Source organism: Monodon monoceros, unplaced genomic scaffold (assembly GCF_005190385.1).
Source record: "Monodon monoceros isolate NGI ecotype Baffin Bay Population unplaced genomic scaffold, NGI_Narwhal_1 Super_Scaffold_18, whole genome shotgun sequence".
In the NCBI taxonomy this organism is placed as follows: Eukaryota; Metazoa; Chordata; class Mammalia; order Artiodactyla; family Monodontidae; genus Monodon; species Monodon monoceros.
In genome coordinates this window covers 85,773,151-85,798,117 of record NW_021703774.1, presented here as the reverse complement: position 1 = coordinate 85,798,117, position 24,967 = coordinate 85,773,151, and the positions used below count along the sequence as shown (strand labels likewise).

The window sequence follows — 24,967 nt, the reverse complement described above, 5'->3', positions numbered from 1 at the left end:
CTTGCCTTTTGGGAAGTCTTAGGTCTTCTGCCAAAGTTAAGTAGGTGTTCTGTAGGAGTTGTTCCACATGTAAATGTATTTCTGATGTATTTGTGGGGAGGAAGGTGATCTCCACGTCTTACTCCTCTGCCATCTTGAAGGCACCCCTCACCCCCCCCCCGTGGTTTATTTCTGAAGCTGGCTATCAGGTATCATGTATTTCTTATATTATGCCTTTTAAAATATTAAAGATTGAATGGATATGAAAGTTCTTCATATTTAATGACAACTTTTTGAAAAAATATTTTGAAGATCTTTTTATTTAACTTTTTTCCTGACTGGCAGTAAATCTGTCATCTAATGAGATCTTAAAATGGAAACAGGTAACTCAGAAGAGTAATAATATAGTATTGGGGATGTTATTTTGGTTCTTACCTCAAATTTGAAGGCCTTATGTTTTCCTTGTGTTTCTACTTACTTAAACCTCTCTACAGTTTGTTTGGGTTGTTTTTAGGAGACTGTGTATCATATAAAACTAGTTATTATAAAAATGCCTTTTCTAAATTAAGGGGTAGTTAGTAACCAAAGTTAGTTTCCAACCAAAACGTTAACTTCCTTACATGAAAACGTTTTAGAGGGAGTGTATATTTTATTTTAATTTAGTTGGTGTGGAAAATTATTATTCTTGAACGAATACATGTTTCCTCCTTCCATGTGGGTTTTTGTAGCAGACTTTAAATTTGAATAACACAGTGATGCTGAATTTTCAGTCTTAAGGGCTCCCTGGCTTACTTAAGTTAACTTTTTTTACCAAGGTGCACGCCCCAAGTTTGGACGCCGACACAGTATGGAAAACATGGAACTTATGAAGTTAACACCAGAAAAGGTTGGCAGTTTTTATTTCTTGAACTATAATAACAAAATATTTTAGCAACTTTTAATTTAAATAAGCCTTGTCATATATGGGTATCACTTTAACATTTTCCTTTGAAAAGAATCGAGTACAATGCAAAAAGAATGTGTACGGTATGCTGCCATCTGTTTAAGAAAAAAGTTTTATGCATATATATCCTTTGTAGATGCATAAGACATTTCTGGAATAATATATGAGATACTTGCTAGTAACGATTGCCTCTGGGAAAAGAATTGCTATCTGGGTTAGGAGAAACACTTTTATATACTATTTTGAACTGTTTGAATATTTTACTATTTTACCATGTACATGCATTACTTTGTTTTTTTAATTAAATGAAGAACAGGAAAATCAGAAAAGGATTAGGAAGACTTTTTTCAACTAAATAACAGCAACATTATTGGCAAGATTAATGATATGTATGATCAAGCTAGTGTTTTTAGCTGCATTTTTGAAAAGCATTTTTTTTTAACTAACAAAGAAATAACTGTTCAAGATGCATCTTCTCTAGGTTTTTTTTTTTAAGTAACAGAAGGGACTTTATAATTGGAAAAAGGTTATTGAAGAACAAATCTAGGCTGCTTTCTGCTACCTCCATTTATCTTAATTTTACATTGTTACGGTATGCTTTTACTCCTTTATGGTGTATTTCTTGAAACACTTTTTATAAAATGTGTTTATTGGAACTATAAACACATTTGGAAACTTCCAACAAGGAAATTGAAATTATTGGTAATCCCACCTACCAGTAGTAACCAAAATTAATGTTTTTGTATTTATTCTTCTTGCATTTTCATATGAATATCATATTATAGATACTATTTTATAAGACATAGTAATATATCAACATCTTTCCATGTAATGAAATATTCCTCTGCCCTATTATTATAATAGGCATATTATTTTTTAATATTGACATTTTTTGTGTAAGTAGTCTTCATAAGACCAACATCTGATTTGAACTAATATCCAATATTTTTTTATTCCAAACAGTTACAGAGTTTTTTAAAAACTTCTGGTTAACTTCTGAAGGGCTTTATGATTTCCCCCATATATTTACCTCTTATATTGGTGAGTGGTTCTCAAATCCTTAAATCTATAGATTATTTAAAAAAAAAAAAAAAACCAGAACACAGAAAACTTAAGTCAATTTAGATCTTCTTCGTTTTTCTAGTAGGTAGGAAACTAGTAATAAGCAACAAAATTAATTTGGTGCATCTGTAGTGGTACCAACAGTAAATTCCATGAGAAGCTGACCAGATTCAACCCTGTAATTTTCCAAGAGCCTAATGATGATAAAGCTTTATGTCTAATTTAAAATATGTTTAAGTGGAATTAGTTATTTGTGATTTTTTTTTTTACCTCATAATAAATATTTGTTTTAGTTTTGGCTGCCTTGGGTCTTAGTTGAGGCATATGGGCTCCTCGTTGTGGCACGTGGGCTCTCTAGTTGTGGCCTGTGTTCTCCGTAGTTGCAGCGTGCGGGCTTAGTTGCCCTGCGGCATGTGGGATCTTAGCTCCCTGACCAGGGATCAAACCCGCGTCCCCTGCATTGGAAGATGGATTCTTAGCCACTGGACCAACAGGGAAGTCCCTAACTTCCTGTTTGGAAGTCATAATAAAGTCAAAGAGTTCAGTACAGTTTTATCAACAAAAGGTTACTACTGCTATGTAAGTTTTAGATGTTATTTTTTAGGGTTATAAATTCTACATACATCCAAAATTTCCAATTGTAGCAGATTTCTAAGTAACTCATACCAAGAATAAAACTTTGGCTTCTTCTCTGACCATTTAAATTTTATTTTTATGGACTTTTCGCAAACTTTGTTTTCTTTTCTTAGGTTTTTAAAAACCTCCATTTTAATATTTTGATAATGAGAAATCCGTAACACACATTCGGTACAAGCTGTTGAAAACAGTGAGTTAGGGACTTCCCTGGTGGCGCAGTGGTTAAGAATCTGCCTGCCAGTGCAGGGGACATGGGTTTGAGCCCTGGTCTGGGAAGATCCCACATGCTACAGAGCAGCTAAGCCCGTGCGCCACAACTACTGAGCCTGCGCTCTAGAGCCCATGAGCCACAACTGCTGAGCCCGCATGCCACAACTACTGAAGCATGTACCTAGGGCCCATGCTCCGCAACAAGAGAAGCCCACGCACCAAAACGAAGAATAGCCCCTGCTCGCCACAACTAGACCCGCACATAGCAACGAAGACCCAATGCAGCCAAAGATAATTAATTAAAAAAGAAAACAGTGAGATATACTGGCAAAAAGGAATTTATTAAGAGATCTAAGCCACTCACCCCCCTCCCCACCCCCAATTACTAAATGGCAGATTATATATAGCTTTGGTGGTTTTTTTTCATGTCGTGCTTTCCATTTATAATTGTGTAGGTTCAAAACTGGAACAGTGAAATTCTTGCTAAACAAAAACCTCTTATTGCCAAACCTTCTGCAAAGCTCCTCTTTGTCAACAGATTGAAGGGGAAAAAATACAAAAGTAATTCCTCCACTAAAGTTCTCCAAGATGCCAGTAATTCCATCGATCACCGAATTTCAAATTCTCAAAGGGTATGTTTAAAATAAGTTTTTGAGTATTGTGTTTTGAGTTTTTTATATTCATACTGGATTTTTGTAATATATTTTTAGATATTCAGTATAAAATATCTTTGTTATTCAAAGAAGTCTTCTGTATTTTCCTATCTTTTCTGTGTTCTTCAAAGCTAGAAACTATAATTACTCCATTCATAGATAAGTTGCTCCACTACTTTGGGCAGTAATTATTTCTTTGTGTTTTAAGTCACTGTTGTTTGCAAAAATACTACCTTCATTTCACCAGAGTGTCTCCCAGTGAAAATGTCCTCCACTCAGTCTAGAAGTCAGAACAAATGAAATTCAGATGTTCAAGGAGTTTTAAATACTAATTTAAAATGAAGAGTGTCTGCATGCATCAATTTCTATTTATTTCTATTGTTAAAATTATACAGTTAAAAACGATTTTGTTTAAAAGTGAGCATAGAAATCAGATTATTGAACATAAAAAAATATTTAGAAGTTGAAAAATACCATGGGTTTACTGGTAAGTATCAGGGGTATCTCTACCTACCCTACAGTCTGATAAAAAGATCAAAATAAATTACAAAGAAGATACTTCAAATTATCAAGTCCATTTTTCAAGCAGTTGAGAACCTTTGAAAAAATTGTTAGCCTTTTATTTTTTAACAGAAATTTCTATTGGTCCTGTTGTCAGCATTTTTTTTTTTTGTATCTGCACCCTTGTAGTGTCCTTTGCCTTGGTTTTTATCAGTTTTTTACATGTTCCTTACACATGTATGACTAACAAAAGGAAATTATTATAATTATTATTATATTATTAAAAATATTATGGGGTATATAAAAATGGTCCAAGAATATTTTTGTAGATCTGGAAGGCATATCTTTGTTCAAGGTTTGAGGTCTTAACTAAGCCCACTTAGCCCAACCAAAAATGTCTGTATTTTTGGAGCCTGTCTTTTGATATTCAGAATTTTTAATTAGAGGCTTTTTGCCCCTAGGGAAAAGTCTTTTTGTTAGTGATTAAGACAGTTGACTACAGCTTATGTACACACTTATTCCCAAACCTCAAGCTTGACGTGTTAAAAATTGTGCTGTCTCAAGCCCTCCTGTTTTCCTTACTTCAATTAAAGGGATACCATGTATACTACACTGTCACCCAAGCTAGGAACGCTGGTGTCATTCTAGACTCCCTCTCCTTCATTGACCACATCCAGTTAATCCCTATATCACTCAGATCTGCCCTGACCACCGTCCCCCCACCTTTAAAAAAAAATCTCTGTTACTATGTGTTAGTTCTTAATGTACTGCTTTATCTCTTACACGGATTTCTGGAATAGGCACCTGAACTGACCCCTTTCCTTCCATTATTAACCCTTGCAATCAATTGGAAGGGCCAGTTCTGTTTCTGTACAAAACTGCTTAAAATTGGCTATTACCAGTGCTTCTCTTATGTCACATAGGATGTCTTTAACTTGTTAGTATGTCATACAGAGGTCCTTGTGTTGGTCTCTTCTTCCCCTCCCCTTTTCACCACCCCTGCATACCCTTCAGTTCATTATCCCCTAAACACTACAAAGCTTTGGAATTGCGCATTAATCTGTGTGAAACATCTCTACCCTGCAAATGCTTATTCACTCTCCAGGAACCCACTCAAATATCACATAAGTTTCTGCTGTTTCACTTAAGAATTAGTTAAACCCTTCTCCCAAGGCTCATAACAGTTTGTATATATGTACTTCTATTATAATACTATCATTATGAAAACTAAAATAATTACTTTTATTAAACATTAGTTATTTTAGTTTTGAAGCTTTCCAAATAAAGTATAACTGGTACCCCTCTGTCTCAAATATTCATTTATTTGAAGTTTATATTTCTTCAGGATCTTCAAATACAATAAAAGACCTTAAAAATCAATATGCCAGGAAAATATACATGCTTTCTTACTTTAATCAGTTCTTAGAAAGACTAGTTTACTTAAATTCTGTTGTAGAATCTTAGAACTGAACTTTGAACCTGGGGTACATGCCTGTATCACTGATATTTGCATAATTTATTCAGTATCTGTAGCAGTTCCCCTAAGTCTGAGGTACATTTATTTAGCTTTAGGAATACAAGGATTAAAAAATAACTAGAAATGCTTTTTGTTAGTTGGATTGAAATAACTTTTTATTACCAAGTGGTTAGCATCTTGTATAAAGAAAATGTCAATTTTTTATTTTTAATCTTCATCGTTTACCATTTGCATTTGAGGTATATATGATATTGTTTCATTGATGATCTAAGGATAATGCTGAAATATTTAGATTTCCTCTCAATATTTTAGAAAATCAGTGCAGATACTATTGGAGATGAAGGGTTCTTTGACCTACTGAGCCGATTTCAGAGCAATCGGATGGATGATCAGAGGTGCTGCTTAAAAGAACAGAACTCCGGATCAGCTTCAACAGCAGCTTCTGCCACTCCCCCCAGAATGATGCTACAAAGTAAGTTATCTGTGCTTCTCCTGCAATTTGATATTCTTGTGATTTATTTCTGAGAATTTAGGAGGTACAGTAAAGGAGCCTGAATCAAGGTACATCTGAAACGTTGGTATTTGTACAGTTTCAGACAAGGTTTTGTTTCAGTTCCCCTAAGTTTATCTGTATTTCTGGTCCAGTGCACTTTCTACTAACTATATCATACTGCCTCCCAAGTTTCCTAGGGGGTGGGGGAAAAAAATCTAACTTTAAAAAAATAAAAATAATGAGGAAAAAATTATAGTTATACATACCTTATAATTACATGTAAAATGCAGATACTTCATATGTGGATTAAAAAAGAAAAGCCAAGACAGACTGAAGAGGAACCTATGGCTATAGCAGAAGCTAAGGCTTGCCTGAGCCTTCGAAAGATCTGAAATAGGTTACTTAAAATTTTCTATTTCAGTTACCAAAAGACTTCCTCCCCCATAGACCAAGACTTGCCAGCAGCACTTAACTCAAAGTTTAGTTAGCTGAATGTCCTATCCAGGGCATGGGATAAAAATACTGTCCATTCATCCTGGTCTGAGAAAGTATGTGAGAAAAACAATTTAGTTACCTTCTGAAATCTAGCCCCATATCTTATAAAGTTACATATTGGGTGACATTAGATAAAGGGAAATATAGTCAAGTCCGAATTACCTCCAAGCGGACCATCTGAAGTACTCTGGGATTCATTCTTCCCTCCCCACCCATCTAGTCTGGCCCCAGCCTATCAGTGACTCTCAGTGACAGAGCTAAAGCAGGAGGGCAGAAAGGGTGTTGGGAGTGAATAAGGCAGAAAGAAATTGTATGTATATAATAAATATGCTTAAGTAACTTTATTATTTTTTGATTTTTTTTCCTCTTTTCATAGCACCATCTGTTTCCATGGTGTCCCCCAACACAGATGAGTTTTTAGACCTTCTTGCCAGCTCACAGAGCCGCCGTTTGGATGATCAGAGAGCCAGTTTCAGTAATTTGCCCGGGCTTCGTCTGACACAAAACAACAGTCAGTCAGTACTTGGCCACCTGATGACTAATGACAACAAAGAGGCTGATGAAGATTTCTTTGACATCCTTGTAAAATGTCAAGTATGTCTGCATATTTTTGTCATTCCGTATATATAGCTCAGATGTTGTTGAGAGCTTTGGCAGTATTATGAGTCTAAATTGGGAAAAGCTCATTTTGTATTAGAAAGGCAATAAGTTGATTATTCAGGGGTCCATCAGACACTGTTTCTCCCTTATGATCGCTTCATATTTTGTGTTCCTTTTGGCTAGTGAGGTGGGATGTTGCCGATGACTCCCTCTGAGCTGTAGTAGAGACTACAGGAAGAGCCCCTCTCCTGAATTTTCGGAATAGCATAAGGAGCAACCCAGTGATTAATATGGAGAGAGTCTAGCTGGGGCCCTTTCTAGACAGTTTACCATTTGGGAGAAATGTATATATTGCGATAGCTTTCATATTTTAGCTGTTTTAATAATTATTAACCAAAGTGGTTAAGAAATATCTCAAATGGCTTGGACAGGACCATGAGAAAAATAATGCTTATTTTCACTAAAAAGAGACATTTCCTGTGCCTAACCCTAGTTCTGTGTTCTATGTCTCAGTTTTCTCCTTCATAAAAAGATGAAATGATCTCTCATTCATTCAATCAAAATATTACCCAACACCTTTTATGTTCTGGGCACTATTCTAGATATTGGGGATACACTGCTTTTTAAAGGATCCTACATTTTAGCGGGAGAAACATTGAGTAAGAGTGTGTGTGTACAGATACATAGATAGATAGGTAGTATATGTCAGGTACTGATACTTGCTATAAAGAAAATTAAAGCAAGATAAAGAGGTAATGGGTAACCAGGGGTGGTGGCGGTGGTGGTTGATGGAGTGTCTGTTTTAGACTTGGTGGTTAGGCAAGACCTTTCTGGGTTGACACTTGAACACAGACCTGAATGAGGTAAAGCAGTCAGCCATGTGCATATTTACCAGAAAAGCGTTCCATGCAGAGACAGCAAGTCCCCTCTTGGATACAGAAGCTTAGCAGGTTCAAGGAATGGCAAGGTGGCCAGTGTAGTGTGACTGGTGTAGAGTAAAGGGGAGAGGAAAGTGCTACAGGATGAGGATGGAGAAGTGATCGGTGCCTAGATCATATAGGCTCTTGTAGGCCATGATGAGGTCTTGTGTTCCAGATGTGATAGGAAGACATTGGAGGGTTCTGGGAGATCATCCTGACCATCATTGAAAGAATGTAGTGGCAAAGAGTGTTTGTTAGTAGGAAAACCAGCTAGGAAACTAATGTGGTAATAAGGCAAAAAATATTGGTGACTTGGACTAGCATGGTGGGAGCAGTGATGATAAGTGGTCAGAATAGGGATATAACTTGAAATTATGGTTGGTTGGCAAGACCTGTTAATAAACTGGATGGAGGGTATGAGAAAGAGAATCAAGGATGATTCCTACCTTCTTGGCTTGAATAACTGAGTAAACGGATGGTACCATTTACTGAAATGGAGAAGACCAGAGGAGAGACAGGTATGGGGAGAAAAGCAAGAGTTTTACTTTAGATATGTAAATGTGGGAAACCTAATTAGACATTCAAGTGGAATAGGCACTATTAAAATAAAAACCTAGAGCCCCAGAGAGAAGTAACTCTAGGAGTCATCAGCATATAGCTGGAATTAAAGCCCTGGGAAAGAGATTACATAAAGAATAGATAAGGAAATAGGAAGACTAAGCCCTGGGCACTGGAAAACCACTAATTGGATAAAGGAAGATGAACCACTGAAGCAGGAAATCAGCCAAATCAGACATTTGGAAGAAAACTTGGAGAGTGTGGTAGAAGCCAAGTGAAGAAGGTGTTTAAGGAATGTTCATCTGTGTCAGATGCTGCTAAGAAGCTAAGTAAGATGATGGCTGAGCTACTAGATATGGCAACATTTATAATTGTGAAAGATACTGTTTTAGTGGCATGAGGGGGCAAAGGACTGAGTGGGTTGAGAAAATGGGAAATGTAAAAGGGGAGATAGTACACAGAAAAAAAGGAAGGCAAAGAAATGAATCATGAGTTGGAGGGGGTTTTAGGATATAGGTGGGTTTTTCCTTATTTTGAGAGTTAATATACAGCATGTCTGCTGATGGAATGATCACGTAGAGAGGGGAACCAGTGATGCAGAAGAGTATAGGATAAAGAACAGTTTTTGCATAGGTGAGAAGGAAAACAGAGTATATGTGTACAGACTTGGAGGTAGAAGCAAGTAGGAATTATCTCTGGTTGCTTTTATTTTCTTAGCAAAGTAAGAAGTAGAGCTATTTAAGGCAGAAGACCTGAACAGACATTTCTCCAAAGAAGACATACAGAGGCCAAGAGGCACAAGAAAAGATACTCGACATGGCTAATTATTAGAGAAATGCAAATCAAAACTACAGTGAGGTATTGCCTCACACAGGTCAGAATCCCATCATCAAAGAAAGAGTCTACAAATAATAACTAGAGAGGGTGTGGAGAAAAGGGAACCCTCCTATGCTGTTGGTAGGAATGTAAATTGGTAAAGCCACTATGGAGAACAGTATGGAGGTTCCTTAAAAAACTAAAAATAGGACTTCCCTGGTGGCACAGTGGTTAAGAATCTGCCTGTCAATGCAGGGGACACGGGTTCGATCCCTGGTCCGGGAAGACCCCACATGCCGCAGAGCAACTAAGTCCGTGTGTCACAACTACTGAGCCTGTGCTCTAGAGCCCGTGAGCCACAACTACTGAGCCCACGCGCCACAGCTACTGAAGCCCACGTGCTGCAACTAGCAGCACAGCTACTAGAGCCTGTGTGCTGCAACTACTGAAGCCTGCGCGCCTAGAACCCATGGTCCTCAACAAGAGAAGCCACCACAATGAGAAGCCCACGTACCACAACGAAGAGTTAGCCCCCGCTTGCCACAACTAGAGAAAGCCCAATGCAGCAACGAAGACCTGGCACAGCCAAAAAAAAAAAAAAAAAAAAAAAGACAATCCAATTCAAAAATGGGCAAAGAGGCACAACACTGTAAACCAATTATACTTCAATTAAAACAAACAAAAAAACTAAAAATAGAGTTACCCTATTATCCTGCAATTCCACTCCTGGGCATATATCTGGAGAAAACTCTTATTTGAAAAGATACATGCACCCCTACGTTCATAGCAGCACCATTTACAACAGCCAAGACATGGAAACAACCTAAATGTCCATTGACAGATGAATGGATAAAGAAGATGTGGTACATAAATACAATGGAATATTACTCAGCCATAAAAAAGAATGAAATAATGCCATTTGAAGCAACACGGATGGACCTAGAGATTATCATACTAAGTGAAGTAAGTCAGAGAAAGACAAATACCATATGATATCACTTATATGTGGAATCTAAAACGTGATACAAATGAACTTATCTATGAAACAGAAACAGACTCACAGACATAGAGAACAAACTTATGGTTACCAAGGGGGGGAAAGGGGACAGGGGGAGGAATAAATTAGGAGGTTGGAATTAACATATACACACTACTATATATAAAATAGATAACCAACAAGGCTCTACTGTATAGCACAGTGAACTGTATTCAATATATTGTAATAAACCATAATGGAAAAAAATATGAAAAAGAAAATAGGTATAACTGAATCACTCTGCTGTACACCAGAAACTAACACAACATTGTAAATTAACTATACTTAATTAAAAAAAAAAAAAATAGAAATAGAGGGACTTCCTTGGTGGTCCAGTGGTTAAGAATCTGCCTTCCAATGCAGGGGATGCAGGTTCGATCCCTGGTTGGGGAACAAAGACCCCATGTGCCAAGGGGCAACTAAGCCCACATGCCAGAACTAGAGAGCCCATGTGCAACTACAGCGCCCACGTGCTGCCACAACTAGAGAGAAGCCTGCACACTGCAACAAAAGATCCTGCGTGCTGCAACTAAGACCTGACGCAGCCAAAAGAATAAATTGAATGAATGAAAGAAAAATAGAGCCATTTAGCAGAGACTGAGGTTGGAACATGGTAATTATGAAAAAAAAAGGAAGTGGAGTATAGTTGACTTGGAGAAACTAAAAGCATGCTGACCAGGGAAAACAGGGTTGCTGAGCTGTGCTGAGGTTCACAGTCATGGAACTAAGGCTGGTCAGTGTAGTTGTATATTTTCTCCAGTCATAACCAGCTGCTTAAGGAGGCAGACAGATAGATTTAATCGAGCTTTGTATTGCCAGGAGAATAGGATAGAGAGGGAGAGCAATGTCAGGAAGTGCTTTTAGTAACAGATTTTGGAACCTGGACTGTGTCTAAGAAGGGACGTAAGGAAAGGTGTGAAAGTGAAAAGTGGCAGTGGTCTCAGTGGATTCAAGAAATGCTGAAGTTACTTACCTAATAACACACCATCAACATCTATAAAGCAAAAATTGACAGAACTGAAGGGAGAAATGGAGTTTTTACAATAATAGTTAAAGACTTCAATCCCCACTCTCATTACTGGGTAGGGCAACCAAGCAGAAGATAAGAAAAAACAGAGGACAACAACACGATAAACCAACTACATGTAACAGATTAGAATAATACACAACAGAACAGAATACACATTCTTACGTGTATATGGGACACTCTCCAGGACAGACCATACGTTACGCCACAAATTAAGTCTCAACAGATATCTTAAGATACTATACAAAGTATCTTCTCCAACCAAAATAGGATGAAGTTAGAAGCAACAAAAGGAAAAATTGCAAAATTCACAAATTTGTAGAAGTTAAACCAGTGGGTCAAAGAAGAAATTAAAAGGGAAATTAGAAAATACCTAGGGACTTCCCTAGTGATCCAGTGGGTAAAACTCCGCACTCCCAATGCAGGGGGCCTGGGTTTGATCTCTGATCAGGGAACTAGATCCCCCCATGCATGCCACAACTAAAGCAGCCCACGTGCCACAACTAAGAGCCCACCAGCACACAACCAAGTGTCCACATGATACAACTAAAGATCCCGCGTGCCACAAGGAAGATCCTGTGTGCCGCAACTAAGACACAGTGCAGCCTAAATAAATAAATATTAAAAAAAAACACAAAAAACCTGGAGACTAATGAAAATGAAAACACAATTTACCAAAACTTATGGGATGTAGTGAAGGTGGTGCTCAGGAAAATTTATAGCTGTAAATGCTTACATTAAAAAAGAAAGATCGGGCTTCCCTGGTGGCGCAGTGGTTGAGAGTCCACCTGCCGATGCAGGGGACACGGGTTTGTGCCCCGTTCCGGGAAGATCCCACATGCCGTGGAGCGGCTGGGCCCGTGAGCCATGGCCGTTGAGCCTGCGCGTCCGGAGCCTGTGCTCCGCAGTGGGAGAGGCCACAACAGTGAGAGGCCCACATACGGCAAAAAAAAAAAAAAAAAAAAGATCTCAGATCAACAGCCTAACTTTACAACTTAAGGAACTAGAAAAAGAACAATAAACTAAACTTAAAACTAGCAGAAGGAAGGAATAATGAAGATTAGAGCAGAGGCAGAGAGAACGTGAAAAAATAGAGAAAAATCAAAATCAAAAGTTGGTTCTTTGAAAAGATTAACAAAATTGACAAACTTTTAGCTATATTAAGAAAAAGAGAAGGTTCAAATTACTAAAATTAGAAATGAAAGCAGGGACATTACTACTGATTCTACAGAAATAAAAAGAATTATAGGAGAATGCTATGAATGACTGTATGCCAACAAGCTGGATAATCTAGATGAAATGGGCAAATAACTAGAAACACAAAACCAAGACTGAACCATGAAGAAATAGAAAATAGATCCATAATTCATAAGGAGATTGTATTAGTAATTAAAAACCTCCTGACAAAAGAAAAGCCCTGGACTTGATGGCTTCATGGGTGAATTCTACCAAATATTTAAAGAACACCAATTCCAAAAATTGTAAAAAAGGGAACATTTCCCATTCCTAAGTCATTCTATGAGGCAAAATATTGCCCTGATACCAAAGCCCGTTAAGACTTTATAAGAAAACTACAGACCAATATCCTTTTTGAATATAGATGCAAAAATTAGCAACAAAATACTAGCAACCAGAAGCCAGTGGCATATTAAAAGGATTATATGCCATAACCTGATGGGATTTATTCCTGGAATGCAAAGATGGTTCAACATATGGAAATCAATCAATGTAATATACCACATTAATAGAATGAAGGAAAAAAACACAGTCATCTCAGTTGATGCAGAAAAGTCACTTGACAAAATTCAACACATCTTCATGATAAAAAAACTAAGAATAGTAGGAAACTACAATGACATAATAAAAATCATTTATGAACCACACACACAGCTATCATCATACTCAGTGGTAAAAGACTGAAAGCTTTTAAGATCAGGAACAAGACATGGATGCCCACTTTGCCACTTATATTCAACATAGTACTGGAAGTTCTAGCCAATTAGGCAAGGAAAAGAAACAGAAGGCAGCCAAATTGGAAAAGAAGTAAAATGATCTGTTTGGAGATGACAGGGTCTTATATGTAGAAATCCTAAAGATTTCACCAAAAAAACTATTAGAACTAAGAAGGAAAGTTACAAGATCAACATCCAAAATCAGTTGCGTTTCTATACACTAATAATGAACAGTCCAAAAAGGAAATTAAGAAAACAATTCCACTTACAATAGCATCAAAGAGAATAAAATACTTAGGAATTAACCAAGAAGGTGAAAGACTTGTACAGTGAAAACTACAAAATATTTCTGAAAGAAATTAAATATGACATAAGTCCTTCCCACTGGAAGACTTAAGATTGTTAAAAAGTCAATACTGTTTTGACACCTGACATAATCCCATCGCTCCTCATCTGTGGGGTAGTGTGACGGAATGGTCAGACCAGTATACTGGTCTGACACTTAATAAAGTGAAAAAAAATTTTTTTAAGTCAGTACCACCCAGACTGTGATCTACATATTTAATGCAATCCCTATCAAAAATTTCAGTGATGCTTTTTTACAAAAATTTAAAAATCCATCCTCAAATTCATATGGAATCTCAAGGAAACCCAAATAGCCAAAACAATCTTGAACAAGAAGAACAAAGTTGGAGGACTCACACTTCCTGGTTTCAGAATTTATCACAAAGCTACAGTAATCAAAACAGTGTGATACCAGCATAATGGAATTGAATAGACAGCCCAGAAATAAACACTCTCATATACTGTCAGTTTTCAACAAGGGTGACAAGACCATTCAATATGGAAGGAAGTCTTATCAACAGTTGATGCTGGGAAAACAGGATATCCACATACAAAAGAATTAAGTTGGACCTTTACCTAATACCATATACAAAAATTAACTCAAAGTGGATCAAAGACCTAAATATAAGTGCTAAAAAACTATAAAGCTCTTAGAAGAAAACGTAAGGGGAAAGCTTCATGACTTTGGATTTGGCTATGGTTTCTGGGTTACACCACCAAAGGCACAGGCAACAAAAGAAAAAAAAGACAAATTGGACTTCATGAAAACTTAAAACTTTTATGGATCAAAGGACACCATCAACAAAGCAAAAAGGCAACCCACAGAAAATATGTGCAAATCATATAACAGAAAGATTAATCTAGAATATAGAGAACTCCAAAAGCTCAACAACAAAAAACCTGATTCAAAAGTGGGCAAAGAACCCAAATAGATATTTCTCCAAAGATGATATACAAATGGCCAGTAATTATAGGAAATGATGCTTGACGTCACAAATCATTAGAGAAATGTAGATCAAAACCACAATGAGGGACTTCCCTGGTGTCACAGTGGATAAGACTCCATGCTCCCAATCCAGGGGCCCGGTTCGATCCCTGGTCAGGGAACTAGATTCCCCATGCATGACGCAACTAAGAGTTCACATGCCACAACTAAGACCTGGTGCAACCGAAAAAAAAAAAAAAACAACCCACAGTAAGATACCACCTCACGCCCATTAAGATGGCTATCAAAACAAGCCAAAAAATGCAGAAAATAGCAAATGCTGGTGTAGATATGGAGAAATTGGAACCCTTGTGCACTGCAGGTGGGAATATAAAATGGTGCAGCTGCTACGGAAAACGGTACAGCAGTTCCTCAAAAAGTTAAAAACAGAATTATCATACACAGTCCCACTTCTAGGTATGATTGAAAGCAGGGACATGAACAGATATTTGTACACCCATATTCATAGCAGCATTATTCACAACAGCCAAAAGGTGGAAGCAACCCAAGTGTCCATCAGCAGATGAATGCATAAACAAAATGTGGTGTACATACACAGTAGAATATTTTCAGCCTTAAAAACATGCTGCAACATGGATGCTGAGAAATATGCAATCACAAGAGGACAAATACTCTGATGCCACTCATGTGAGCTAGTTAGAGTGGTCCAATTAACAGTGACAAGGTAGAACGGTGGTTGCAGAGGCTGGAGAGAGGGGAGAATGGGGAGCTGTTGTTTAATAGGTTTAGAGTTTGTCTTGCAAGATGAAAAAAGTTCTGGAGATGGATGGTGGTGATGATTGCACAACAATATGAATGTACCTGATACTGAACTGTACACTTAAAAATGGTTAAAATGGTAAATTTTGGGGCTTCCCTGGTGGCGCAGTGGTTGAGAGTCCGCCTGCCGATGCAGGGGAGACGGGTTCGTGCCCCGGTCTGGGAAGATCCCACATGCCGTGGAGCGGCTGGGCCCGTGAGCCATGGCCGCTGAGCCTGTGCTTCTGGAGCCTGTGCTCCGCAACGGGAGAGGCCACAACAGTGAGAGGCCCGCATACCGCAAAAAAAAAAAAAAAATGGTAAATTTTATATTTATTTTACCTCAGTTTTTTTTAAAATGATTTACTGGGGGGTAGTACTGGGGAGCTTGATCTAGAAAAATAGGAGTCCGTGGTCAACATGAGATATCTTAAAATCATGATTTCAAAGATGGTGCAGTTATTGAGAATGACTGTGTCTGGCCTCTGACCATGGGAGCTATTGGATAAGGCAGAGGGCAAGGATGAAACACCAGAGGAGGGGAGGTCTAGGAGCTGAAGTGCCTGAGTGTTGGGTAAACTTAGAGGACAGTGAAATGACCACGAATCGTGACGGGAGAGATGATGAAGAGTGAACTAGGTGCGTGTGGAGGGTGGGATGGCGCTGACTAGGAATCCGGGCAGCCACGGCACCCTCACTGGGCGGTGGGGTTAAACGCTCAGGCGTGTTAGTGCACAGCGCCTAGCAACACGGGGCACTCCGATGTCAGCCATCACATTCCTACTTGTATTCTTGAGCTACAATACCAGATACTGTCGTGTAGACTTTTAAGTGCTTTCACTTGATCAAAAACATTTCTAACGTACTTCTAAAATAAGAATCGTAAGTCAGAACTTGAAGGAAAAATTCACTCTGGGTTATTTATTTCCTTAACAGATTTTATTGCCTAAGACAAGGGTAGGCAAACTTTTTCTGTATAGGGCCAGAGAAAATATTTTAGGCTTTTCGGGGCCCTATGGCCTTTGTTGCAACTGCTCAACTCTGCCCTTGTAGCAGGCAAACAGCCATACACAGTTCATAAACAAACAAGCGTGGTATTGAAATGAAAGTACTGTTTAAAAAAACAGTGGGCAGTGGGTTATAGTTTGCTGACCCTTGGCCGAAGACAGTATTTATAAGGTAGTGATGCAGGGTTTTTGTACCTCACATGATATTCCTAAGGATTTGGTACGTTGTATTTGGTGATGCCTATTACAGTAAGATGATAATCTTAGACATAGGTGACCTTGCATCTTAACTAATCTTACCAAAGCCATGAAGCTATGGCTTCATATTTGTTATACACATACTTGTTATGCTCTGATTATATAAGTCATTTCAAATAAAAGATCTTACTAGGTTTCAGGTCTAAAGATTGAGTAAACTTCTAAGAGGCAGAAAATGTTTAAAGCTACATTTTCTTATTGTGAATGACAGACATACCTTGGTGCTCTCCTTCCCTGCAGTATTTGTATTTTAATCTCTTTCTTGTAAATTTTTAGGGATCCAGATTAGATGATCAAAGATGCGCTCCACCACCTGCTGCCACAAAGGGACCAACAGTACCAGATGAGGACTTTTTTAGCCTTATTTTACGGTCTCAAGCAAAAAGAATGGATGAACAGAGAGTTCTTTTACAAAGAGATCAAAACAGAGACACTGAATTTGGACCGAAGGACCTTTTGCAGAATAATGCTCTGTTGGAACTTGAAAATTCAGGAAAAAAATAAGCAAACCAGTAGTATACAATGAATATCTTTTTAAAAGCAACCTTATTTCCTTTCAGAACACTGCAGGAAAATTCAATCTATTACTTTTTTCCTTCAAAGGAGAAATTATAGCACTGTACTGAGCTTAAAATGTTTTTAGCATGATGTAAATATTTAACCTTTGATAGCATAGTATTAGTTAACATTCCTCTGGACACTCGTTTCAGGACAGAGGTGGGATCTAGGGATCTGGGCCTTTGTTCTTTCTAAAAATCCTCCAGGCGATTTTTACGGGCAGTGAAAAATCAACTTTTGTGATTACTGCTTGGGATTATGTTCTTCTGCAACTTGTTAGATTCCTTTACCTAGTATTTGTAAAGTAGGAAGTTAAATGAATCTAGCCTAGGATTTAATCCTCTTGCTGAGGTAGATTTTTTTTTTTTTACTTTTAATTGACAATGGCTCTTTTTTATACCGATATAGTGGGAAATTATGCTATTTCATAAAAATAATATACTTGACCAGTGTGTAAAAAATTATACAGTCTATTAAAAAATCTAGATTTTTTTCCACTAAGAAAATCTCTATTTTCAATATAATTTTAGGCCAAAACCATTATAAAAGAAACTCTTAAAAATAAACTTCTTTAGCATGTTTTGGCCTCTGTGTAATTTTTTAAATAACTAATTTTTATATATTTACATATATAAGTACAGATATGTATATGTGTACATTTTGTGTGTGTGTGTGTGTGTGTATATCTATATAAAATGGTTTAAAATTGTATGTTCTGTTGCAAAAATACTGTTGTAAAACTTTTTAGGACCTAATGTCAGAAAATCCAAAACCCTCATGTGACTCTGTCAAGAACGTAGGTCACAAAAATTAAGTACGAAAGACGTAGGTTAAGCCCTCAGTTGTCATTAAGCCTCCTCCCAGAAACTGAAGGTGGTTTTACAAGGGGACATAATGCAACATGACATAAGTTTAGCAAAAGCAAGTCAACAAGGATGGGACAGAGCTGGGCCTGGACTAAGGCTGAATTGCATAATACAAATGCCCACGCCTGGAACAAGTTGGCAACTCATTCACCTCTGGTTGCTTCTGATTCTACACAGCTGGGATGGGATCTAGGGATCTGGGCCTTTGTTCTTTCTAAAAATCCTCCAGGATTTTTACGGGCAGTGAAAAGCACTTCTACAAATAGCTAATGTTTTAAAAAATGAGAAGAAAGACAGTTACACAATCTGGACTCACATTAAGGGCTCAGAGGAAAAAAAAAAAAGATACTCCTGGTTCTGAGATCAGGCACAAATTTTGTCAAAAGTACTAACACCTGGATTATGTTTTATGTATTATATATAGGGTATAATGCCCTGGATTAGCATCCTTTTAAAACCTGCACTTAAATTCCATTGGGCTTTTTCTTACAAGCATATTTACTGAGCAAAGACAGCATACCAAACCACAATAATGTAAAAATAAGTGTTTATTTTGTGTATATGGCAGTTCTCAGACCCTGTAAACATTCAGCGTTATCCATTCCACTTAAAAACTGCTTTTGAAAAGCTATCTGCCCCACTCTGATTTTCCTAAAAGCTCGTTACTATCATCCTTGATTTTAATGATAAATATTGGCTAGACAATAAACAAGGCTGTTTCTTCTAGTTATAAACTGGCCTTGATATATTCAATTTGCTTTAATAAGTCTTCCCTGAATTGCTGTCACCTTTCAACAGCAGTACCTTGCTGCCCTGCTGTCAAAGTAGATTTCACCCCCAAATGGTTATCTGTAATGAAAGAATACAAAGGTGAACTTTTTCTTAAATTTTCTTTTAAAGATTCATTTTTGGATAAAAAGCAGTCAGAAGTGCAAAACAACATTAACTGTACTCTCACAGTTACAGTCTATCAACTGAGGCATTCATTTCACAGCTCAGAGGATAATTAGCACCTTCAGAGCATACAATCAGTGTGAACAGGCCTAGCCCCCAGATGACTACTTTATATTCATCAATGTTCACAAATCTATCCCAAACTGCTGGCATCCCTACATGCCTACTATGTTATAAAGTTTTATATAAAATCCTTTTGCATTTCTTGGAGAAAATTACCTTTCTGATGAAATACTGTTTGCAGTACGAAGCTAAGGAAATAATATTAACACATAAAATTAAATTGTTACAGGCATCTAAGTGATGCTTCTGGGAGCCAAAAAGGGGGTATTTCTGCATTTCACGTAAAAAACATATCAAAAAGCAAATGCTGGGCTTCCCTGGTGGCGCAGTAGTTGAGAGTCCGCCTGCTGATGCAGGGGACACGGGTTCGTGCCCCGGTCCGGGAAGATCCCACATGCCACAGAGCGGCTGGGCCCGTGAGCCATGGCCGCTGAGCCTGCGCATCCGGAGCCTGTGCTCCGCAACGAGAGAGGCCACAACAGTGAGAGGCCCACGTACTGCAAAAAAAAAAAAAAAAAAAGCAAATGCTTTAAATACATCTTTTTTTCTGAAAGAAATGCCTGCATGAAAATTTTAAGACCATTCCTGACTGCTATCATTTTTAGTAAGCAGCTGAATATAAATTGTAGTATGAAGGTTAAGATAAAGGATACCCGAATATGTGTAATATATGTGCTTCCTAGTTAGATCTTGTGAAAAATTTATAAATTCCTTTTTTAGAAAGTTTAAAATGAAGAATAGTTTAAAAATCAGAATAACTAATTTGAAATGTTGATTATATCACCTGTCTAGGGTTAAAAAAAAAATCCTACTCTGTTTTCCTTATTGTGGTATTTATTCCTCTCTTTGTATAGATCTCTAAAAATTAGAACTTCATATGGCTTGGACAGTATGGTTTACTGTAATATAAATAAGATATAGTAATATCTAACAATCACAACTGCTGGGATTCTGAGTAGCAAGGAAAACAGTTCTTATAAAGCCTGTGTACTTCATCTGCTGGGGAAATAAAGCCATTCTCAAAGGATGTAAAACTGAGATTACTGACTTAACAAGCTATGTAATCTAAATTCCCCTGACAATCTTCAGTTCTGTCTTAGCTAAGGATAAAGTAAAGGGGGTGATAAGGAAGCAGGCCCAGTAATAGCGGTAAGAGTTGAGAGATGAAGGCTGATCTGCAGGCAGCCTACACGAGGCAGACTGACACTGGTGATGCAGACTCCGTGGCTGCACTAAAATGCTGAAGTGACTGAAGAGGGTAAGCATGACTACAGTGACTTTCCTTAAATGTTGGTTTTGAGTACCTACCACTTGAAATATTCTGAGTCCAGTGCACAACAAATAATTCTGTTAACTAAAGTAGGTATCACAGGACTTCCACGAGGCAACACACACTTTGGTGAGTTGGTTCCTATATATGCCTGTAAACAACAGAACTTCTTTTTCAATGTCCCCTAATTCAAACTGGCCTCTTTGATTATTCAAAATCATTAATGCTTGCCATATGTCATCTATGAGATCCTGTTCGAGAATTAACACTTCAAAACTTTATAATGCATCTTAATATCAAAGAAACATGAAATTAAACAGAGATACACGTGTGCTTGTTAATTCTGATTGTGAGTAAAAATACTGATGTTTAAGTTGGCACCTGTGTAGTAAATAACAGAATATTTGTAGAGAAGAAGAAATAGCTGTGAGGAGTATACTTTACAAAACTCAAAGATGACCTCAGAGCTGTGGTCCATGTCTGTGTTCCTCTAGCCACATGGGCTGCAGTCTGGATCCCTTCCACACACCCTCACTGCAGTGCTGGGCTGGACGTGCTGCCTTCCTCTGGGCCGCCTGTGGTGTCAGTCCTGAGCTGGGCCTTTTCCACTGCAGGGGAACCTTCCACACACTCTGGTATCTTTTGGCCAGAGACAGGCTTAGCAGACTGGCTGCTTTCAGTCAGTGTGCTTTCTCCTGAGATTCCACCAATTTCTTTGGGCTTTGTATCCAAAATAGGTGATTTATGCTACAAAGTAGAGAATTACAGTGTTTTAATTGTTTAACATAAATGTGAAAGTTTGTAATAAACATGTTCAACAAGTTCCCACACAAATCTGTTAGAGCAAACGTTGAACTCTTTCAAGTCCTGGTTCCAGTGCTGGATTGTAATTAATAAATGCTATTAAGCCTCACAGAACTGTACATGGAGGAATGGGAAACTCAGGATATGCCAGGTGGTCTAGTGATGCAGCTTAAGGAAGGGTCAGGAAGACTGGTGAGCAGTACTGCTAACTCCTCTTGCTAGGGAGAATAATTCATTCAACAAATATTTACTGAGCATACATTAAGTTCGAGGTGCTGGGGATACAAGACAACAAACAGACAAAAACCCCTGCCCTCCCTGGAATTTACATTTAAGCTGGGGAGAGAATCAGGCAATAAATTAACAAAGTATCATGCTGGGGGTGGGAGGGTTGCATAGCTGTTTAAATTAGGGCGGTCTGAAAAGATGACATGAGCAAAGGCTTGAAGAAATGAACCTTATGAATATATTGGGAACAGCATTCTAGATAGTGAACAGCAAGTACAAAGGCTTGAGTTCAAGGAATAGGCAGGAGGCCCTTGTGGCTGAAGGAGAATGAGGGTGGAGGGGGCGCAGGAGGAGAGAGCAGCGTGGTAACAGAGGTGGGAAGCCCTAGGCCATTTTGATATCTTTGGCTTTCCCTTCAAGTGAGCCCAGAACTCACTGGAGGATTTTTGAGATGAGTGACAGATAACCATTAACTATTAAAGCTGAAAGGAACATCTTAATTTTCTAGACGCAGGCAGATATGTTCTTCTAAGGAACTCCATGGGAAGGGATTCTACAATTTCCTAGATTCTACTGCGCTTCTTACGATTTCTCAAAGGTTTGCGCCTGCAACCTAAACTTTGCAAATGACAATACAAAGTCCTCTCTCAAACAGAAATGGAAATGTCCCTTTAAATTGCCAATAATGGTGGAAAAGAGGCCTCACCATTCCACAGGTAAAAAGTATAGTCTAGCCAGCCAACGATATAAAAGATTTGGGAAAGCGAGGTGTTTGGTCCTTTCCCAGCTCACTCTTCCTTCTACCTAAGGCTTCAGGGCTCTCCTGTGGGTTGGCTCCCTAAGGCTCCAGGCCTTCAGTGAGGACTTCTCTCTGATCTCTTCAAAGGTAGAAATTTCAGTCATGCTCACTTGTTGGTTTCCTATGAAATGTCATTATGAATTACCATCTGTTCCAACAAATTACTGTTAAATACTATTTAACATAAAAATTAAATCTCATTTCTTCTGAGGAGGCTGGACTTTCAACCAGAAAGGGGGAGAGTGAATAATTATTATCACTGGTGATATAATTAACCATGAAAAGTAAAAGCACTTAACCAAAAGCACTATAGGAAGCACTTACACCTAGTATGAAGGGACAGCGAAATAAACAGTTGCTGACTTACACTGGGTACCACCTTGGGATGCTCTCTCGCCTCTGCGTCTGGTAAATCAAATGCCGGAAGCACTTCAAGGCTCTTGTTGCCAGTCTGAAATCTCAAGTCAACATCTCTCTCTCTCAAAACATCTCTTCTACCCTCACATGTTTTGTCATTAGGGCCTTGTTCAATGGGGCCAATCTGGCCCCTATAATAGAAATCTGCATCACCTGCTCCACCATGGGGTCTATAATCAATTTCCTGCTGCCATCTTCTTTCACCTGGCTGAAGTGCCTGGGGTGGTTCTCTTTCAGGGCCACCCACATGTCTCAGCATATTAACTGATTTTCCAGCACCATAGCAGAAACTCTAGAAGGAAAAGAAATACATATTCCTGAGTACTTAATGGCTGACTTACAACGAAATTTTGAGGTGCTTTCCACGGTGCCAACAAAATTTCATAACTTGTGGCATTTATAGATATAAACATCTTAATTTCACTGGGTTTTCTCTAGATTAATACAGGGCCAGAGTAGCCAAAAAAATTTGAGAAATCGCCAAGTATTAAGAAGACATTTCAATCAGCTGGACACATTTTTATTGAATTATAACAGCAGTTAGGCTAAAGCCTAGAAATTTAAAACGTATTAATTGTCTGATCATTGCTCATGTGTTGTCTACATTCACACACATCATATAAGGTAAATGCTGAAAATTAAAGTTGTACACCATTATGTAAATATTCTCCTGTAGGTTTATTTTTTACAAACTCGCTTTAGCTACAGCTAAAATTCAACAGGTTTTGAGTCACACTCCAAGGGAAAAACTAGGCAGCAGTTCTCAAAGTGTGGCCCAGGGACCCCTCAGGCGATCTCTGAGACTCTCAGGAATCTGTGAGGTCAAAAGTTTTCATAATACAAAGACATTAGTCTTCTTCACTCTCCTCTTGTACAGCAGAGTCTTGTGGGGCTACAGTGACTGCCTCACTCTGATGGCTCATGCACTGTGTGCTTGTGTATACTTGTATTTTAAAAATTTCTGGTAAATATCAATAAATAAACCTCCCACAAACAAGTGCTCTTTGTGGTGTTCAATTCTGAAGAATACAGAAGGGTCCTGAGAACAAAAAGTTTGAAAACCACTGTACTGGAGATACTACTCTTTGAAGACAGAGCAGCAAAAGGCCTTTTCTTAGGCAGCAGATAAAGCAACAAGCGATGAAGGGGTTTTGCTTATAATTTCAGCCTTAGAGACTAAACTACTACTATACAACTAATGTCACCTAACAAAACCATATCCCTAAACCAATGAATCCTAATCACAAGACAAAAAACAAAACAAGAATAATTTTTAAGTAAATAGATCATAGTGAATTTTGTATCCTTAAGGGAAGACAATGCTTTAATAATTTCCCCAGGCACATCTGAGTTCTTTGCATTTTGTTTTATGAGACAACTGCTTTATTAGGGTAAGGGCTGAAAATCAACCAAAAAAAGAGCTGAAGAGACCATGGATGACTGACAAGTAATACTGTAATATTCCTTAACAAATGTCTGCTCCTGGGTGTTTCTTAGTACACCCACCTCTTTCTACATCCCTTTCTGATGCTATGTTAAACCCACTGTTCTTCTGTTCTCAGTGTGGCAAAAATTCAGACTGAAATAAGGTCCCCTTTCTCAAAGAAGACATAACTGATATCATGTGTATTAATTCATGAGGTTTAAAGAACAAATGTTAAAAGAGGGTATTATTCTAAATCACCACTTTGACATCTACAATCAAACTCGAGAACCGTTTTCTTGCTTAGAGGAATGTACAAGTAAGTATAAACAAACATTTATCACTTAAAAATCATCTTTTCATACCATTAAGCATGACTTAGCCTGATTTACAACATAAAAGAAACCTAATAATTTCAGAATTGCCTTTTTTGTGTAAATCCTGTTAATTGTTAACAGTGCTATATACTAACCAGGACAGCTAATGCCATAATTATCAGCACTGGAATGTGTAGTAACACTGGGATCTCCTTCATGAGTGCTTTAATAAATTCACCAGCTCCTTTTCCAATATGCTTCAATGGCTCCGTGACAAAGTTGGTGAATGTAACTGCTAGTGCCTACAACAAAAGATAAAAACAACTTAATTTTTTTCCTCAAAGGATTGAGGTATATAGAATAAGCCATAATCGACTGTACTGAGGCTGAAATTGTGAAATTCCATACATTTAAATGTTATCATATACTTTTCATGTGAAAATCACTGTGTAATGGAAGTATTTTTTTCTAGAACAAAGGTTTATTATTAGCAAAATGATGGTAAAAAACACTAACAATTTTTAATAAATACAGAGACTTTTTACTTGCTTTGTAT

General features: G+C 37.8%; 2 protein-coding genes across 3 annotated transcripts in view; one reads left to right on the top strand and one right to left on the bottom strand.

The window, feature by feature from the left end:
- Nucleotides 1–17,771, top strand: part of GPSM2 (G protein signaling modulator 2) — a 48,777-nt gene extending 31,006 nt beyond the window's left edge. The window contains exons 10-14 of the mRNA XM_029231181.1: nucleotides 795–865; nucleotides 3,286–3,462; nucleotides 5,774–5,933; nucleotides 6,826–7,043; nucleotides 16,989–17,771. Coding sequence (XP_029087014.1) covers nucleotides 795–865; nucleotides 3,286–3,462; nucleotides 5,774–5,933; nucleotides 6,826–7,043; nucleotides 16,989–17,216 — 854 coding nt within the window. The 3' untranslated portion in view covers nucleotides 17,217–17,771. The remainder of the gene's footprint in view (nucleotides 1–794; nucleotides 866–3,285; nucleotides 3,463–5,773; nucleotides 5,934–6,825; nucleotides 7,044–16,988) is intronic.
- A 781-nt stretch (nucleotides 17,772–18,552) lies between these two features.
- CLCC1 (chloride channel CLIC like 1) overlaps nucleotides 18,553–24,967 on the bottom strand; it is a 29,276-nt gene continuing 22,861 nt past the window's right edge. For both annotated transcript variants that reach the window (XM_029229892.1, XM_029229893.1), the window contains 3 exons: nucleotides 24,567–24,713; nucleotides 22,622–22,963; nucleotides 18,553–21,170 (listed from right to left, as the gene is read on the bottom strand). In XM_029229892.1, coding sequence (XP_029085725.1) covers nucleotides 20,955–21,170; nucleotides 22,622–22,963; nucleotides 24,567–24,713 — 705 coding nt within the window. In that variant the 3' untranslated portion in view covers nucleotides 18,553–20,954. The remainder of the gene's footprint in view (nucleotides 21,171–22,621; nucleotides 22,964–24,566; nucleotides 24,714–24,967) is intronic.